Source organism: Cottoperca gobio, chromosome 24, assembly GCF_900634415.1.
Source record: "Cottoperca gobio chromosome 24, fCotGob3.1, whole genome shotgun sequence".
NCBI lineage: Eukaryota > Metazoa > Chordata > Actinopteri > Perciformes > Bovichtidae > Cottoperca > Cottoperca gobio.
The window spans coordinates 2,870,031-2,891,292 of NC_041378.1; the positions used below are offsets into that span (position 1 = coordinate 2,870,031).

The 21,262-nt window shown below is 42.7% G+C and overlaps 1 protein-coding gene across 2 annotated transcripts in view; it reads left to right on the top strand.

Annotated features, from left to right (window-relative positions):
- The first annotated feature begins 1,858 nt into the window (after positions 1–1,858).
- trim67 (tripartite motif containing 67) overlaps positions 1,859–21,262 on the top strand; it is a 41,096-nt gene continuing 21,692 nt past the window's right edge. The window contains exons 1-2 of one of the 2 annotated variants that reach the window (XM_029462807.1): positions 1,859–2,863; positions 18,286–18,381. In XM_029462807.1, the coding sequence (XP_029318667.1) occupies positions 2,054–2,863; positions 18,286–18,381 (906 nt within the window). In that variant the 5' untranslated portion in view covers positions 1,859–2,053. The remainder of the gene's footprint in view (positions 2,864–18,285; positions 18,382–21,262) is intronic. The other variant, XM_029462805.1, reaches the window with a different exon arrangement.

Genomic DNA, 21,262 nt, shown 5'->3' on the forward strand with positions numbered 1-21,262 from the left:
ACTATTTATTCTTTCAGATGCAAATATTGTACTTTTTACCTCACTACATTTCTAACGTTACTTTAACTTTGCAGATTCATATCAATAAAACAACATACAATCAACAAATAAATTGTGATTTATTATTATTATTATAGGTAAAGATAAGACTTCATTGATCCCTGGGCGTAAAATCACAAACTGCACTTTTGACGAAATGGAAAAAAGTACAGAAAATGTTCCTATAATGCAGTCTGAACACGTCGTTTTAAAGGAATAGTGCTCTTTGGCAATTTGGATTTTCTTTAGGAGCATTTTACAATGATTGCTACACTTTCAAAAGCCATTTAGACTTCTGCATTACTGTCAAAGTGACACTTTAACTCAAGCTTTTATCTCTAGTTATCAGACTGATCCGTCTTGCAGAGATGTGCAGCCCTGCCTTTAATTTTTTATGAGTACATGTCCTCAAAATGACTGGAACAAGAGGAAACTTTGCTCTCACTTGTAAAAGAGTCCTAGATTGTTGCTAAAGGTTAAATCAGGCAAGTAATTTTCATGTGCGTGTGCATATATCCTTTTTTAAAAGTAGGTGTTCACACTCATTTCTCCACAGAACAGATCTGAATCCCAGGTAATGCGATGCTAACAGGGATAATATTTGAAAGAGCTGTCCCAGTGGGTGGGATTAATGCTGCACCCTGAGGGACTTCAGTCACGGCTGCTGTCTGGTTAATTAAACGTTTAGCTAACACACAAAGCTAATGTCACACAACACAAAGGTTACTGGATCGAACTGACTAACATCTCCATTCATTTTGAGCACCTGTCCTCTCTGGTGGGATCGAGGGTCTTAACATTTAACACTCAGAGTTTAATGTTTGTCTGTTTCATCTCTTTGGTATATATGCTAGTTTGGCCACTGATCATCTGTCTCTGACTGTCAGGCAGAACAAATGCAGAGCATCAGGCAGTCACAATAAATAATAATCATTATTATCATGACCACCATTACTGTTGACATAATGATGGACAATCATGGCCTTTCTGTTCCCTCTGGCTGAGGGTAAGACACTTTACTAAGATAAATTAAAAGTGTCCTTGCTTTCTGTTATTGCTTAATGATATAGGATTTGTAAACAGGCTGGTGGTGTTTGTTCTTCTATTTCCATGTGACTACTAGTTACTTCTCAAATTACATTATTATAAAATATGTTCTAACCGTCAATTTGTTTTAAAGGTAAAATGTTGATTACGTATTAATTGATCAATAATATTGATTAAAATATAGAATAGTCTGAATACTTTAAGTATACCTACTTAATACTAGAGAGTACTTTTACGTTGTGGTATTAGTACGCTACTTCAAGGATCCGAGTACTTGTTATTATGAAGTCCAAGGAAAATAAATTGTTCTACTTTTATTTTTTAATGATAATGATATGTGCAAAATCATGAACATAACACTGAATCACAAAGTACACAAGATATAGGCTATGCTTTTCTTTAATGTTCACTGTTCATCTCTCTTAGTTTGTATAATAATCACCATTGCTCTTCTCTTCTCCTTCTGCCGCTGTGTTCCTTCTCGGTATGCTTTGCAACATAAATATATTCACTATTAGGACACTGACGTCAAATACTGGGTATTTGTATTCATTAATTAATTTTAAAAATATTTTTAGAGATGTATTTAAAGTTAAGTACTTTTAGGTTAACAACATTATTGAAATAATAATATTAATGATACTAAAAATGATAAACTTTATTGATGCAGCACTTATCGTCAGGGCTTTATTAAAGAGGCAAATAAAAGAATACAAAATAAAATACCCAAGATAACATTTTTTAATGAAAGATATGAGGAAATGCTAAATAAATAAATACCAATTCATGGCAATCAGGAGACCTGTGGTGTTTCATAGCCTTTAGATTAACTCGATCAATCACCTCAATCCCCGCCCCCCTTTGCGCCTGCGCAGAGCAGCTTAGGGAGCTGTCCGTGTCAGTCGGTGCTGGAGTGTTTTCATTGAAGCTGCTTCTCCTCCCCGGTCCACCGAAACAGACGGGAGCGATGGAGGAAGAGTTAAAATGCCCCGTTTGCGGTTCTCTCTTCAAGGACCCCATCCTGCTGCCGTGCTCCCACAATGTCTGCCTGGCCTGTGCTCGGAACATCACCGTGCAGACCCCGGAGGGAGAGACCCCGCTGCAGAGCCGAGCCTCTGGCAGCTCTGACTACGACTACCTGGACATGGACAAGATGAGTCTGTACAGCGAGACGGACAGCGGATACGGATCCTACACGCCGTGCCAGCTCAAGTCTCCAAACGGGGTGCGGGTGTTTCCACCGGCCAACCACCACCGACACTGCTCCCTCACCTGCCCGCTGTGCCACCGGAGCGTCTCCCTGGATGAGCGGGGGCTCCGAGGTTTCCCTCGGAACCGGCTGCTGGAGGCCATAGTGTCGCGGTACCAGCAGAACCGCCGCTCCTCCGCCTCCTCTTCCTCTTCCTCTTCCTCTTCTACCGCGGTGAAGTGCCAGCTGTGCGACCGCAACCCGGTGGACGCGACGGTGATGTGCGAGCAGTGCGACGTCTACTACTGTAACGCCTGCCAGCAGCGATGCCACCCGTCCCGCGGTCCGCTCGCCAAGCACCGCCTGGTTCCGCCGCCGAACCGGGCGGCAGGAGGAGGTGCGGCAGGCGTCGGTCAGCTGCCGCCCGCTACCGCGCGGAAACCGGCGACCTGCGTGGATCACGAAGTGGAAAACTTCAACATGTACTGCTACAGCTGCAAGACTCCCGTGTGTATGAAATGTTTGGAGGAGGGAAAACATGCCAAACACGACGTCAAACCGCTGGCTGTGATGTGGAAACAACACAAGGTGAGCACACACACACACACACACACACACACACACACACACACACACACACACACACACACACACACACACACACACACACACAGACTAGATCCAAATCCCAACATACACCATTTTTTACCCACTCAAACACTGCTTATTGCCCTTACTGTTGTTGAATATCTTGTATTAATCTAATCTTAATTTCTAATTATGCTTTAGTAATATATATAATGTATATGCTACATGCTTTCAATCTAAATCCTTCCTCATCTTATATGCATTCATATTTGCGTAGGTTATTTAAAATCGTGCTAACTGCTTCGTCATGTCTGTAGTGAATTTACAGTAAAGGGAGTGAGAGGATGCTGCAAAGTGGAAACGTTCATCACAGAAAAGGGAGAAAACATTGCAATCCTATGTTGCGTTAACTGTATGTGGGGCAAATTGTAAATTAGAGAACCCTGACAGATTCACACATAGTGTAAGAATTACCGTAGGCGTAAAACCCAGATGTCTGTGTGCAATATGAGTCATTCCTTGATTAGGTCACACAACATTTGTGTTGCTATTTCATGCATTACCGGCTCACATGTACTGCATGTGTGTGGGATGTTATTAGTGTGGGAAGAGAAGTATGGTGTATTTCCTCTGGCTGGATCAGGACAGGGTTAAGAATGAAAACAAAGCTTTTATTTAAGCTTGTCTATAGATATTTAAAGATGGTTGTCATATGTGCATATTAAGTAACTTAAGTACATTTATTTAATCGCTATGGTTGCTTTTTCAGATCAGCGTAAATGCCATCAGACATCAGCATTCTAACATCACTCTCATGTTAAGGTATCAGTGGGCTACTGATGCTTCTACTTACGTAAAATATCTCAATGGTCTGCCTCCACTGCATGCATAAACAAAAACATGGCCCTGAATCAAATGTTCTATATCTCGCTTTGATAGAAAGCAATCTTCAGCAGCAGAGTTGAGAGCGGGTCTCCCCTCGAGCTGTTAAGGTTGGCAGATAAATAATGTTCAGGAGTATTGAGCTGTGTGATTTGGGAGACATGGAAAGGTTTTGTCAAAGGTTGATCATTTCTTTATTGTATTGTTTTAGGTTTGTGGTGTATTTGTTGCGTAAGGTCTCAACAGTAACTGTATTTGCAGCACAATACTCTTGACTTATTTTAATGTGAAGCATATTTACATTTATGACACGCACACAGGGGGAAACACCATTTACTGTAAAGTCTACTGGAACTAAATTTGACTAAAACATGGAGATAACACCGGGTTTTGCCATCTGACCTCATCCCTCCTTCACTCCCCCCCCCCCCCCCCCCCCCCCCCCCCCTGCCTGCCAAAAATCACCCGCCTGTTTCATTATAGGATGATTAAAGTGATTTATGATTTAATTCATGTTTTTAATGACTCCTTCATTAATTTAAAAGTGTCCTAAGGGGTTGGGGTCAACTGAAGTTCACCCCTCTCAGGAAACGGTGTGATTCGACTTTGCTGTTGGAATTAAAAAATTAAAAAAGGCCTCAGGGACAGAAATCAAAAGAGTTTAAAGGGAAATCAATACACTACTATTATTTAACAGGCTGCAGGACCGGTGTTTGATTTGGTTCACTCTCTAATCAGACTACTTCCTGTGTTTAAAACAGCATTTCATAAGGCCATCATGATCATCACACCCCAGACATAAGTGTAAATTAAAAGCCATTCTCCTGCTAAGTGGGTCATCGGGACTCATCTCTCTGTCTGTCCTTCTTGTTTTCTGTGGGATTGGAAGCCTCCAGACATTTCATCCTCTTCTTTCACCTTCTCTATACGCCTGCCTCCCTTTAACGCTCCATCTCTGCCTCTTATTTACTCTCCCCACCCCCCTCATTTACTCCCGCCCTTCCTCCATCTTTCCCTCCATCACCCTGTCCCATAAATGGACCGTGAAAATCCCATCAGAGTACAGGAGTGAGAGGGCGTTGATAAGTAATGAGCAGTGAATGAATAAGAGATGGCCGCCACTTAGTTAATACGGTGTCCTTCTTGTTGAGTGAGATCGATGTCTGGCCGTCTTCCTCCTCCTCCTCCTCCTCCTCCTCCTCCTCCTCCTCCTCCTCCTCCTCGGTCTGCACTTAAACAGGCTCCCAGCATCATGTTGCACAGCTGAAATGGCTGTTGAGTTTTTGAGGTGGCACTCAGAGAAGGTTTTTATTTTGGTGGGCGGCACTCTCTTCCTTTTTTCGTTCATACTGTTGTACTGGGTCTTACCGTATCTATACGCATCCTCTCCCTGCTTCTGATTGGAAACAGAATGCTTCTTCTGTGCAGGAAATACCAGATATAGCAACCAAAGAATTATAATAATGCGTGTATCCGCCCTGTCATTTGGATCCGCTCCAAAATGTTCTGGGTTATTCCCTGGCCCATGCTACACTCTTCCACCAAGTTTCATAACAATGGGGTCAGTCGTTGTTCTGTAATCCTGCTGACCAACAGACAAACAAACAAACCAACCAAACACAAATCTCCACCTATAATCTCTTGTTACTTACTGCCAATACGATACGATGCTACGATTTGTGATACGCTCATATCGGTTGATGCTATCAGTTGGGTTTTTAGTAAATTGCGTGATGGAAATATCTAGCTATAAAGACTCAGCTGCCATGTTGCCACAACAAAAGTACAGTTGGACAAATCAAAAGTCTCTTTCTTTACAGTAGACTCTTCAGATCACAAATCCTCAACAGTTGGGGGTAAGAGACCAGCTCTTAACTGAACACACGATGACCTCCGTATTCTCTCTAAATGATATTTATTATGCTTCTGCACAGTAATCCTAATTGATCTTGATATGGACCTAATTGCTGAGCTTTGGCTAATTCCACATATCCTCCTCCCATTGTTCCTGTTCCTCACCAACACATGAGATTCAGTGCAACACATTCACTGCCAGGTCAGGGTGTCAGATGTTTGGATTTTAAACCTCACCTACTTTTAAATGAATAGTTCTCCACCTTTGGGGTTTTAAAGGTGGAGAACTACTGTAGCTCAAGAGGACTGTTGTTAGTTTGTTGTAAATGTTGTGCTTTTAGATGAATATGATATTCATATAAGTGACTCTGATGCTGTACTGACACATCCTACTGAGCAATGGCTGCCATGACTCAGCAGTGTGTGTGTGTGTGTGTGTGTGTGTGTGTGTGTGTGTGTATGTGTGGGTGTGTGTGTGTGTGTGTGTGTGTGTGTGACCTGGGGTTACATACTGGACTGTGAGTAACGCTATGTCAAATTCCTTGGGGAGTAAACATGAAGCAGCTGCACGAGTGTGTGTGTGTGCGTGTGTGTGTGTGTTTGTGTAATTATTTGTGCTTTTTGCATATATGCATTGACAGTTTAGCCATGTATGAATATATGATTAGGTATTTATGCAACATTTTGCTGCATTTCATCGTGTCTATGTGTTTTATGCTTTATAAATTCTTTAGAGAATTCACTAATGAAGACAGACAGTTGGATCATTATTGTATTTGTTGCAAATCAAACACTAAGTACATCATGGAGCAGCCTGGGGCTGACTATCCCACTGCTACACACACACACACACACACACACACACACACACACACACACACACATTCGGAAGGCATAAATATGCATAAGTGAAGCGGATGAACTTTTGCTGAGGGAATGCAGAGAAAGACACACTGATCCAGTTTCCTCTGATCAGTCAAGCAGAAAACACACTGCCTATTTAAAGCACATGTGTGTGTGTATGTGTGTGTGTGTGTGTGTGTGTGTGTGTGTGTGTGTGTGTGTGTGTGTGTGTGTGTGTGTGTGTGTGTGTGTATATGTGATGCAACTCAGTCCAGTAAAGAGCAGCTAGCCCTGCCACTGAGTTAAATATTAAAAACCACAGATGCAGAGTCTCTGCTTCTCCTGCTGTGTGTTTGCAGCGTCATCTTTAAAATCGTTTTAGATTTGAAATGGGACAAATTTGACTTGATTCATAATTAATGTGTTGTGCACATTACCATGTCAAAGACATTAACTTAAAACAGCATTTGTGTTTGGAAACACAAAGTGTCGTTGGGTCAGAGCAGCCCCCAAAACAGCACATGCCAAGGCTGTCACCTCATAATCCTGCAGTGTGGGACGCAGCAGAGGAAGTGATCCGATGTTCCACCTTGAGATGCATGTTGTCATTTATTTTCTTTTGGACGGTACCATAACATTTTCCTTTAGGTCTGTCATTTTGCATTATTGGTGATTAAGCTGGGCGATATGGAGAATATAAAATATACAAACACAATCTCTCTCTAACCTTAACCAAAGGGTTAAACCACCATCCCCCCCCGACCTCTATCCTATGAAATGTTCATGGTACATAAACGTACCACTATCAGCCATTGCCACTGAACATAATCCAGATTCCAAACAGCGATTACATTTCCATCATAAAGTATTTGGGGAAAGAAAGGAGTGTACAAACATCATTTCTAGGAGACAGGGTTGCTCTTTATCTGCCCGTTTGTACAAGCGTTGGATCTAACGCATCATAAACACCTTTCACATCCTCCTCCTGGACATTACAAACCCATGTGCTCTCTTGCTTCCAAACCTCTTCAAACAACATGTGATTCAACATATCTGCCTCTCCTGTAATTGCATGTTTTGGGCAACTTTAAAGCTTGTGTCTTTCTGTATAATCGCACATCAGTCTTGATCAAAACGGATCATTTCCCCTGAGATGTTAGCCGATGTTCTTCTTTGCCCTGGTGGCTGGTACCTCAAAATTGGACCATAACTGAGAGAGGAACGATGTTGGATCCGTATACAGCTCCCACATTTAATCACTCCCTCTGTGCTTTGAGCCGCTCCGACAGGATGCCACTTAGAATGGCTCTCCTTACGCTCCCTTCTGTCACCTGATTTATCTTTGGCTTTTTTCTGCTGGGATTTGTTCTCAAGTTTCTAAACTGTTGTTGTTGTTGTTGTTGTTGTTGTTGTTGTTGTGTGCCGCTTTACACTGTGAAACAAAGCTGCTGCTGTTGTTGGAGTCGCTTCTCTCATTTCCAGAACATATGCTGACGTTCAGCTTCCCATACTGTTTGTCCCTCCACATGCATTACATTAAGTCTGTTTGCAACTCAGCCAGCTCCATTGTTCATCTCCTGTGAGTGCTTTAGATTCACAATTTGTCAGAGAAATAGACAGTTTCATAAATTGGATCATTGTTTGAGGATTGTCTTGATTAGGGTAACACTAGAACTCCTTTCTTCATATATCCTGTGACTGAAGAGGCCATGACGTTGGTGATTTCTTTTACCCTACTTTAGTTGTTGATGAGATTTGTGAGTCGATATCTAATTTTTGCCAACGTATAAATGATTTACGTGCACAATAAGGTATAAAGGGAGGCGGCGAGTTCACAGGAATGTCGGCTCATGAGTTCGAGACAGATGGAGGAATAAAATACCATGTATGTGACAAATTAGCACTAAAGGTCCTTAAAGAGCTGAACTTCCACTAAGTGTGTGTGGTAGAGACGAATCCAGATGGTAGGTGGGCAGACGGTGTAGATTTATTCTGGTACGGTGACATGAGTCACAATGAACACAGTTGGTGTGGCAGGAAGGCTGGTTCGTACAACGACTGTTTATCTTGGGGAAACACACGCCACTGACTTGAGATTTGTGACACAATCAAAGACAAAGATAACACTGCACGTCTGTATGTGACATGCATTACATATGAATCATTCACTTTAAAATGCATCTCTGGTGTATACACGGAAATCAGATTTAGTTTCCTTCCTCGCCAGAGCTGTCGCTTACTCTCATGTTACATCATTTTGATATTGACAGTAAACATCTTGTCTCGCTTGTTTCCTCATCAGCAGGGACGAGAAACATTTTGACAATCGTGTCCCCGTGTTGAGCCGCCTGCGGCCGGTTTGTTGTGATCTGTGCTGTGGTTTGTTTCTGTTTCACGTGGATCGGATACTCACTGCGTTAACAGGGACGCTGCACCCAACTATTGGACATTTACCAGATCTATAATAGGCTTATGCATTTGAGTATAAGACCGCAGACTCGCATTGTTCCAAAGCATCACTGGGGGAAAGAGTAGTGTTTTGTGGGTCTGCTCACGGAAGGTTGTGATATAAAAGCAGCTACAGGACTCGTGTTACTGTAATAACCACCACATCTCCATCAGCTCCTGCTTCCTACAGATACAGTACATCATGGTAATGTTATGCTACAGTCGGAACATGTTTGAGTTTTAATGATGACTCGTACATATTAGGAAAACCAGGTAACCTCATGTCATGTCTTAAAAAGCACAAGAGTGCTGGTTTTCTCAGAGTAACATGGAGTGTTCTTCTCTTATGTAAGTGAATTCAGCGCCTCAGGCAGTACTACATGAAATTACGACAATTTTCTCAGCAAAAGTGGGCGCTTTCATCTCCCGAGACGCTGTTACTAAGGTAATTTAGTGCGAGTGCTGAACTGTGCCGACTGGCTGTGCCTGACTAACCTCATTCCAGATGGCAGCTCGCCGACCATGACAGGTCAGCCTTACTCGCCTGTTACCTCAGGCCCTGCAACACACACTGTTATGTTGCACAGTACTTATGAGGACATTCTGTTGACTTTCAGTCTCAGTTCAGTTCTACTTCCATTTATCAGCCTCTCAAAGTGTCTTATAGCTTCAAACATGGATGGCACATTTCTTCTCTGTGAATAGTGTGAAGGGGTGAGGAGTTAGTGAGCTAACGAGACCTCTGGAGCTAGCGAGGCTCCTTTAGCCGCTACTAGCGTCACACACCCGGAACTCCAAACGTCCTGTCAGCAGATGAGAGGAGAAAACCCTGATTTTCTTTCTTCTTAAGTATTAATAGTAACTACAAATAACAGCAAACACAATTAGTTTTGTAACTTTTCTTTCATGGAACATTTTAATTAAATTGCATGTTCATAATAAAACATTAACTCTTAAATAACTTGCATCAAGTTACAGGAGCTTATTGTTGTCAAAGCCTTGTTTTTATAGTGTGTGTGTGTGTGTGTGTGTGTGTGTGTGTGTGTGTGTGTGTGTGTGTGTGTGTGTGTGTGTGTGGCTGACTGTACTGTCTGTGGCGATGTGTGTCGTAAAACCATCATGCGGCACATGTGTTAATTTGACCGGATATATGAGACTGAAGGCCTCTAGGCTGACAACTGGCCGGTTTCGACGGGTGGTCAATCTAGTCAGCTGTTGAGTTGCATTGTGGGTAATGTAGACACCATGTTTTGCCAAAGAAGAAGAATGCGTGGATCTGCTGCATCAGTTTCAATACTTTTTTAAAAGATGTCCCTTGACACTGTTATAGAAGTGCAATGCTGAAAACATGGATTTCTCTTGGTGTTATAGAACCCAATTTAAATTCTAACCGTAACCCGTCGGTTAACCTTGTGGTGACCAGATTTATGTCCCCACATGGGAGCTCAGTCCCTATAATATGAGTGTGTTAACAGATTTCTGTCCTCACAATGTCATAGCACACACACACACACGCACACGCACACCCTGACACACACCCTGGCACAGAGTAACTGAAGGCTGTGCTGCTGGACTGCGATGAATGTAGGTTAATGCACACTTTACTACACTTCCTCTCCTCTGGCTCTAACACACTAGACCTACTCTGCAGAAAGGCTGTGTGTGTGTGCGGGGGTGGGGGGGGGGGAGTGTAACTGTAGTTAACCGTGTGTGTGTGTGGGAGAGAGAGAGAGAGAGAGAGAGAGAGAGAGAGAGAGTATATTTGTGATCTATTTCTGGTAACAAAATAAGTGCTGATGCCAGACCTCTGAGGAGCGTGTGGACATCCTATAGTGGAACAATGAGCTTCGTTACAAGCGGCTGCTCATTCATTAAGAAGCCCAATACATTATGTGCGTGTAGATGAGTCTTATGTGAGCATGCCAGCGTCTGTAACATGTGATGTAGCGTAACCGTGATCGTTAGCATTTTTAAATCACAACACAGAATAATCGACAGCGTCCCATGTTAGCCCGTAATAGATTCATCAATTCCAATAAACATAATTTGCACTGGATTCATAACATTTACGCCCTGGGCGATCTCCCTACCTTCTTTATTTATTAATATGGAAGATGCCCTGATCAATTATTGATCAGTTGTTCTTTGCTCTGCAGCTCTTTTGTTTCCTCGCCGCTCTCTCTTCAGAAGCTAAACCCCACAAGGAAAAGTCAGGGCGGTAAAACGATTCTCCCTCCTTCCATCCTGGAGTTCATTCAGGCAGTTATGGCAGTAGCCACTGATCCATGCTTCGGTTGATCTAAGACGACTGGGGAGGAATCTATTTCTCTGGAGAGGATGTGACAGCGTTGAGCTCTGTCAAACTGTGAAAGGTCTCATCATAGTCAGCACAAGTGGAAGCATTTGAAGTAGTTTTCTCTTTCTCAGCAGGGACTTGCTTTTGAGTTGTTGATAAATACAGCAAAATAAAGTTGAACTTGAGCTTCACATTATACATTAATCTATTATTAATGTATTTTTTTTATGCTTCAAAACAGGCGGCCACACACTGAATTAAAAAAGTTTACGAGTAGGTGAAAGGCGGCGACTCATGGAGATGAAGTTTTTGCACAGCTGCTCCGGACATATTTGAGCAGTGAACCTTATGCTATTAATATTGATGGTCTACATGTAGATGGTTGAAAAGCTTCATATAGCGGTTTTTATAGTGTCGAGGTTTTCTGCTTTGTATGACGAATAACTTCTGCTCCACATGTTGGGATTCTGGGTTAAGATTTACAACACTTTGGTCAAGTTTGGTCACGCTAGCGAAGCAAATGTTGGTCTCCCATATATCGTATATATATGTCTCAATCATATCACCATTTAAACATCATATGACATTGAAAGCACATCTGATCTTGTATTAGGATGGTAAATCTAGCCTCTACGACGTCATTTATCGTGGATTTGTCTGATACAGTAATTCAGAACTTTCCGCTAATGGATACTTGTTTTGTTTTGGTTGAGCTTAAGCTAAATGTTGCATTGGAAAGTATATAGTATCAGCGTTCAAATGGCTGTGTAGCAGCTCAGCAGAGGATTGAGAGGCTGGTCGATGGTGGATGAGAGGATGAAGAGGAGGAAGGGGAGAGGAGATTGGTTTTGACCTCCACCAGATGTGAAACACTAATACTGTAACACAGCTGGATGACTACACTGATGGAGCGATACACTGGTTGTTCTGATGGAGTACAGCTATATTTACTGTATGTATAGAGTTACATTTAATCATGTTTTTATAGCAATAAAGGCTTTTGTTAAATTAATTTGGATTAGACCAATCTAAGAGGTTGTTACGGGCTTTCATCAATAATTCATTCTTCCACAATCATTCGCGGCTTCCTGTGATTTGATGAAGCCATAAGTGGGATGCAGAAACATGTTTTTATGGCTATTAACAATAATTTGTAGCCGTAGCTAACTGGTTTGGCGTTATGGATAGGTGCTGCACAGGTTAGCTAGCTCGTGTGAGTGTATTCATCGGTATCAGTTACTATCATCAATGTTGTGTAAATGAAATGTGTTGGGTTTTTACCAATAGGCTGATTTGGCTAATAATATGTTGGATTCATGTTATTATTTACATTTTTTGATGAATTGCAGAAATTCAGACGACCCCCTAGCAGTCACGGACCCCCTATTGAAAACCCATGTTTTTAAATACTAATAATATTGTTACTCTTTGATATCTAACTATGTATGTCTTTCCTTCAATGTTCTCGATTGTGGTGTAATACTGAGGACCTATGGAAGTGCAGTGTCGTGTCTGAAGTTGACCAAGTAATCGGCTCTCGTAGTGGAAATGATTGACATCCAACACGCAACTGTGAGTGTGCACTGTGACGCACAAAGTGGAGATTGTGGAGGCAGCTGCAGCTCCTGCGATATATATCAGGAACTGGCTCTCACCCTGCAATCTGCCACTGATTCTCTCTTGCAATGGATTCACGAGGCACCTGAGCAGCATGTTACCCAGAATGTGCTATTTAATTTAATGCGCTTCATGTTTCTGCACAAGGAAGTGGATCATTCTTGGCTGCTGTTTTTCACCACAGAATTGTCAGCCTTTCATGGTGCAGAGCTTAAGGGAAGGAGAAGAGGAAGAGTGGTCAGCTCCTTCCACACTTCACTTGTGCATTATTGATTCACAAACGTTCAACCCTATTTACCACCAAGTAAATATTAGTTCCAAGTCCTATTGAGAAAGAGAGCAGGGGGTCTGAGGGTAAATGGAACAGAGTTAGAAGAGAATATAAAGGTTTATGAATGCAAATGAGAATAAATTAAAGGGGAAGTGAGGAGGTAAATGAGGGGCTTCACCCCCTCCTCCGCCTGCTCCTCTTCCATGTCCCCTGGGTATTATTCTGACAAGGTCAACACCACCATCAACCTTTCCCCGGCTGTCAGCCAAACACATAAGATCTACCGATTGTTCTCCTGTGGGTCACAGTGACCCCCATCTTCTCTCTCACATTACTCAACACAACTGTTTCTCTACGACATTAAAAAAGTTCCCAACAGTGCCTGAACATTAGTCTCTGATTCAAATCCGACCGTGCAGGGATTCTTTGTGGAGTGTATGCATCCTTTGCGTCCTCATGTGACGTAATGTTTTCTAGAAACACAACTGTGTCAACAACAGTTCTGATTATATTCTACTCCGAGCATCAGCAGAGTGATGCTGCGGGGATCACAGGGTTTCTTTTTAATTGTCATAATGCGGGAAAGATTTTAGAGTTACAAGCAGAGTTAACTGTATACGACAATATGACAAATGTTGAATTTAAACCCCTTAAACAAAACGTTTTGTTTGTGAGATGCATGTTCTGGAAAAAACTCCCATTTACATAAATAGAGAGGCAGAAATGACATTTACTCCACAAAGTATCTGGCATTTAGTAGTATATAAATGTAATTGATGGCAGACAGGGTTCTTATTGTAGTGTTGTGCTGTTTAGATGTATTACCCTCTCATTCCTATCTACTTATTACCCTTTTATATTGGACTGAGAGTTAATGTGAATCCATTCATCCCCATCATCCTTTACACGAAGCATTAAAGCTGCTTTGAGGAGTCAGTGGGCATTTAACAACACTAGCAATAATAACGAGTCTGTTGGAAGGGGGAGCATACACGCACTCGCAGATCCAGAAGTTCAAACCCTCTGCCTGCTCTCCAGTTAGCCGTCGTCTCAGCACCATAAGCGGTTCCCCTCCTGAATCCGTGCCGCTGCCTCTTCGCCTGCATCTTTCTTTCTGTGGAACCAACACAGCGGCGCCTCCACAAATGTCACAGACTGAATAAATGCTCCGCCGTCGCCTCTATAATAAGATAATGAGATAATAGCACTTGTTTCTGAGAGGAGGGCTGAAAAGACAAATGACACTCGCGTTTGGAGGAGTAATAAAGGATGAAAAAAGGTCAAGGGGACGAGAACAATAGACACAAAGAAGGGGAAGACATTGGATTTCTGAATGCACAGTTCTGTTCTGCAGGTGTGACGATTCTCGCTGAGATAAATTCCATTTCCTTTTCATCTGCATGGTTTTCTCATGTTCCTGTGTTTCTCTTTCGTTCCACATCTCTTCAGTGGCTCATCCTCTTCCTGCAGGTTGGCATGGTCTCCTGTAGGTTGAAGCATTGTGGCCAAATATATCCCTGCAGATTGTGACGACAGTGTGTCAGGCTTGGCATGGAGAGGTGTCTCATGAAGCGGTATTTTAAAACCTGTAAATATGGATTGAGGTGTTTTTGCATTATATTCTTGCTTTGGGAGCATTTTCTTATTATCTTATTCATTAGTTTGGTGCCTTTAGCATTTTAGCATCGGGGCAGTCCACATATCTGCAGAATAAGAAGTTATATTCAGCTATTTATAAATAGGTCGTGGAATTAGTGGAAATCTGCAGCCGCACATTGATGGTTAATATAATATATATATAGTTTACAGCATACATAAGAAAAACAAAGACAGCAAATGTTGAATACGTCACTGCAGCATGGTGGGGAACATAATATATAAACGCCATTGTTATGCTCGTACCTTTATCTGCAGCTTCAATGGGGATTATTTGTGGTCTTTTGTGGTGTGTGACAGCCGTCTTACTCTATATCTGTTTCTTTTGTATTTGTTGTTGTAACAATGTGTAACGCTGCCTTTCTGTCCTGTTCTCTCTCAGAGAAGAGACTCTCATGTCTGTGGCACACAATGCATGCTGGGATACACTCCAGCTCCCCACCACTCTGAAAAATAAGGTGGTTGGTTAAGAAAATCAATGAATGAACCACCAATGTTTACTAAAGTAGGTGAGGAGCAGACAGGCCGGTGGGTGGATGCAGCTCAGAACTTTGACCTGATGAGTTGAATAAATGTAGAAGCAGACAGAACACACAAACAAGAAGAGGGGATGTGCCAGGACAGCACTCACACGCCACATCCGTCATCCCCTTGTTAGCATCTTGGCATGCAAACACTAACACACACACACACACACACACACACACACACACACCAGACAGCTTGCTGGGCCAGATGGCCTCTTGGTGAGGAGCAGCGAGAAGCTCCACAGAAGGGGTTGGGTTGATTTGTGAACCATGACCTCCCACACGTCCCTCCTCCCGACTCCGGACAGCACGTGCGTAGAAGAGGGATGGACGGGGATAAGATCAGCGTGTGTGTGTGTGTGGGGGGGGGTTTAGTGGTTATTATGGGGATGTGGTGAGGGGATTATACATACAGTGACTTTGTGTAGTGGGAGATTTACTTTCAAACGTAGCCGTGGGAGTAAAAATATTAATAGTAATCTTGACGAAAAGAGAGCTGAGCCAGAAGGCAAAGCTCTCGATCTACCGGGCGATCTTCGTTCCTACCCTCCCCTATGGTCATGAAGGCTGGGTCATGACCCAAAGAACGAGATCACGGGTACAACATGTGTTTTCTCAGACGGGTGGCGTCTCCCTTAGAGATAGGGTGAGAAGCTCAGCCATCCGTGAGAGACTCGGAGTAGAGCCGCTGCTCCTTTACGTTGAAAGGATCCAGTTGAGGTGGTTCATCTAGTAAGGAGCCACCTGGGCGCCTCCCTAGGGAGGTGTTCCAGGCACGTCCAGCTGGGAGGAGACCCCGGGGAAGACCCAGGACTCGGTGGAGAGATTATATCTCCTCACTGGGAACGCCTCGGGATCCCCCAGTCGGAGCTGGAGGATGTGGCCCGGAGAAGGGAAGATTGGGGTTCACTACTGGAGCTGCTGCCCCCGCGACCCGACCCCGGATAAGATGTAGACGATGGATGGATGGATGGATGGATGGATGGATTTATAGAAGAGGTCACAAAATGCTTCACAAAGGCAGCGAAATAAAATCATCAGTGTTTAGAAGAAAAGAGATAAAAAACTATTTGCTGTATGGAAACCAATATAGTGTAGTTTTTTAAAGGAAATAAAAGCGTTAAAGGAGATCAGGGACTCAGGCGACCTGATAGGTTCAGAGCCTCGGGGCCCTGAATACAAAGCTCTGTCCCTTTCTTAGTTCTCAGTCAGGCCTCTGGAACAGAAAGACATCCCTTAAAGGATCTTACAGCACATACCACCTCGTACTATACTAAGAGGTCAGACCTGCAGCGGTGAGACTCTGTGAAGAGCCTTAAAAATAATCTGTCAAATCTATTCAAAGCGATACTGGGAGGCAGTGTGAGGATGAACAGGAGTGCATCTGGTTAAAAGCCTGGCAGCTGAGTTCTGTTCTGTGGAGTCGATCAAGAGACTCTTGGTTCAGCCAGAGTGGTGACAAAGATATATAACGATCAACACTAATACAGGGTGAATCCATCTTTACTTAAGGTTTACTCACATCAGACTATTTTACACATTAAGTGTCTATTGCTTAACAATATCATTTGTTTTATTGTTATACTCGGCTCAACAGCACATATGTTATATCAATAAAAGGAGTTCGTAACATGTAATGATTTCTTAGATTTACTGAGTGCTGTTTAACTGGAGGAATAGGTACTGTTATCTCTAAAGAAAATAATCATCCCACTCTGCTACATGGAGCACATGCATGTGTGTGTGTGCATGTGTGTGTGTGTGCAGATAAAGAGGAGCAGGTGGGACATGTGGGTGTGGTGATGGTGGAGCAGATTCATCACAGCTTGGCATGTGTGTAACAGTGTGGGTTTCCTTTGTCTTGTCTTTTCTTATTTACCAGTGACTGATGCACACACACACACACACACACACACACGCACACACACACGCACACACACACGCACTGACCCATGCCAACTAAACCTGAGAGTGTAGGGTTGCAGAGTACAGTTGCATGAGTTATTTGTATTAGAATGTAAACATGCTGAGTAGGACCGCAGAGGTTAAACGTATTAATGAACTCATGTTTATATATATATACAGTTTTATCTGCTGGACCAACATATATTTATATATATATATATATATATATTCAACATGCAAATGATCTTAGCAGCACAAACAGCTGTTGATGGTGATACACAGAATATTCTACCCTCTTAATATACTCCGCCTGTGGCTATTCTATGGAAATTAGGTAGAACATTGGGGGAAGAGCTCCATTTAGGAGCAAATAGAGACGATTTAGTGAGGATTAAAGAGCGTCAAACGCATTAGTCTCAGTGCTCAGCTTAAAGCACTTGCTGACAAAATGTTGGCTAATACTGAAGATGATATATGTGGCAGCACTCGGATTTATAAGATATGTAAGGATTTTGAGGTATTTCCTTTTGATACATCATGTTTGGGCGTGAATATTATAATGGATTTGTAGCTCCTCACTGTGATGACTTTGCAGAACGTTGCATTAGGAGAAGCTCACGTCTGCGATACGTTTTTATATTCTTGCTAGTTTGTTTAATTCTACCTCGTGTTGAAGTGTTGCTGAGAGAGGAACAAGTGACATGTGTTTTAGACTCTAATCTAGATTATAAAACGACCATGCAGAGTCTCGGCCTGTGAGACGGGGTCCCAATGATTTTGCTCTGGGCTCGGATCATCCAGGGGGAATAGTCTATCGGGTGAAGTGATTACATAACCAGCGTTTTAGGAAAAGCCTCGGAGGTAACTGGTCGTACTGGTTTCACAGTTTCCCTTCACTGAGGCGTGGTGTTTTCAATTCTTCAGCTCTTGATGTCGAGAGAGATGTAGGCGTCATGTCTCGAGCAAATAACAAGTTTAAAGTCGCTCTTTACTAACTGAAGTGTGAGATCATCTATTTAATTCTAGCGGATTTGTGTTTGCAGTTATTAAAAAGTAAATAATGACACTTGCTAAAGCATTTTTAATTGAATAGTTTTTTCTATATTTGTGTTTGTCTCTGCAGTGCCAGATCTCCCAGGCCCTGAACGGTGTCTCTGACAAAGCTAAAGATGCCAAGGAGTTCCTGGTTCAGCTCAGGAACATGCTTCAGCAGATACAGGTAACACCGCTGTACATCACCTGTGCACTCAATTCTGTGTGAAATATAATCCCACCTGTAACTATCTGTACAGCTCTGGATTAGAAGATGTCATGGGATGTCAAGATGTTTTTTTTATCAGTGAATTTACAATATAAGGCAGATACTAGCATTTGACTCCATTGCCCAGAATGCAATGCAGCTACAAAGCAAAAAGTGTGTGAGTGGTCTGTCATAACACAGCAGATAATCTTGCTTTGGCAGACTTCTCTTCTGTCTTTGTTTTGGCTCGTGCTGGTTTGAAGATACCGAAGCACAAAAGTTGGATAAAAACTCAATTAATTGTTGTTATACTTTAACGCCGTAAGATTAAACTTTACTATCATTTAGCAGTGTCCCAGTTCCATACTAATAGTAAGCAGGTTTTGATAATATAGCAAGATTACACAGCGAATGTGACATCTCTTTAGAAAGGATGTAATTTCCTGTTGGACCATGTTGATACTCACTACACAAACAATATATTAATATATTATATTAATATCTTATATTCTAAAGCACATGTATAAATATAGCGTGCTGTAGTTGAGCAGGTGGAATCACTCCTCTGAGAGTGGTTGTTTCAAAGCCTCAGGATCTCCATGAAGGTCTGGCTGTGCAAGATTGTACCAGAACCGACATCCATGTCGGATCAGTTACCTTCACATGTAGAGGTCTTTACATAATTTACATCGCCACTGATTTTCTGGACTAAATACATTTTGCTTTGGGGAAGCTGGTAATGGGTAATAAGCTCCAAATAAATCAGTCACAGAGGCACATTTGGACTCCTCACACCGTGCAGCAGGAGGCTAAATCCACTGAATCACCAAACTAAAACAAACCATGTCTGCCAAATGTGTGCAGTGTGTGTGTGTGTGTGTGTATATATATATATTATGTGTGTTGGTGTGTTTATATGTTTGTGATTTCCCTGCAGACAGCATTGCTGTGCAGCTGATCTCTCCTGCAGCATCTGCCAGTCATGCACACACTTTAACACACACACACACACACACACACACACACACACACACGTTGTCTGCACTGTCATATCTTGTCAGCCACAGCACTGTGAACAGGCATTAAGAGTCTTATTGCACAATGAATGAGAGGATTGCATTTAAATGAAAAAAACAAACTCTTAGCGCTACTTTGCTCTGACTGAGAGGAGGGAGAGAGACGGATGGATAAAGGGAAGGAATTGTGGGCGTGAGGAATAAATATCTCCAGCACTCATCCTCTTATAGATCTGAACTGTGTCCCACAGTGGAGCAAACGTGATTGGAAATCACTGCTATCTAAGATTTCATCATGTGGGCTCAATGCAGACAGAAAATGCTTCTGTGGATTCTTAATGTGTCGCAGACCTTCAGCACGTTTTCTGATCTCACGCTTGTACGGTTAATGTTTGGTGAGCTTCTGGCACAGAAATGACTTGGTTAGGTTTAAGGAAACATTGTGGTTTGTGTTAAAATGACTGCTTTGTTAAGGTTATCAAATCAAATCAAATCAAATGTATTTATATAGCCCAATATCACATATTATACATTTGTCTCAGTGTTTACAGACTGTATAGGTTACGACACCCTCTGTCCTTAGACCCTCTGTCCTTAGACCCTCTGTCCTTAGACCCTCTGTCTTTAGACCCTCTGTCCTTACACCCTCTGTCCTTACACCCTCTGTCCTTAGACCCTCTGTCCTTAGACCCTCTGTCCTTACACCCTCTGTCCTTACACCCTCTGTCCTTACACCCTCTGTCCTTAGACCCTCTGTCTTTAGACCCTCTGTCCTTACACCCTCTGTCCTTACACCCTCTGTCCTTACACCCTCTGTCCTTAGACCCTCTGTCCTCAGACCCTCTGTCCTTAGACCCTCTGTCCTTAGACCCTCTGTCTTTAGACCCTCTGTCTTTAGACCCTCTGTCCTTAGACCCTCTGTCCTCACACCCTCTGTCCTTAGACCCTCTGTCCTTAGACCCTCTGTCCTTAGACCCTCTGTCTTTAGACCCTCTGTCCTTACACCCTCTGTCCTCACACCCTCTGTCCTTACACCCTCTGTCCTTACACCCTCTGTCCTTAGACCCTCTGTCCTCAGACCCTCTGTCCTTAGACCCTCGCATCGCACAAGGAGAAACTTCCTAAAAGAAACCCCATAATTAAAGGGGGAACAATGGAAGAAACCTCAGGGAGAGACTGAGGAGGGATCCCTCTCCCAGGACGGACAGACGTGCAGTAGATGTCGTGTGTACAGGATAAACAACATAGTACAAATACAACATGTGACAGAAATGATATTGTGTTGAAAAAGAGAAAGTTTGGATGAATCCAGGAAAATGTCAATAAGGCTTCCTGGTGTCCAGCAGGACCAGGGCAGCAGGCGCAGCCACGATTCATGATACTGACGTAAACTTTATCAGTGGCAACCTGCCACATGAGACACAGACACTCCGGGGATGATACCCCGGATGGTGAGTTAGTAACATACATTTACATAATGCATACAGATAGAGAGGGAGTAGAAGAGAGGGAGGGGAGGAGAGAGGAAGAGAAGGAAGAGAGCAGGGAGGTGTCCCCCGGCAGTCTAAGCCTATAGCAGCATAACTAGGGGCTGATCCAAGGTAAGCCTGAGCCAGCCCTAACTATAAGCTTGTAGTAAGATATGTAGTAATTTTCACAATAATTAACACTCAGGGAACAGCATCACAAGTACACATATTGAATGTCTACTTAGGTAAATGAACATAAAGGTACATGTTACTTATTACATGTTACTTATTTGAGCCCAAACAATTATTTAAATGAAAATGTCACAATCCTTTCTTTGTAAGGGGGTCACAAACCGAAAGAGTTGAGAACATCTG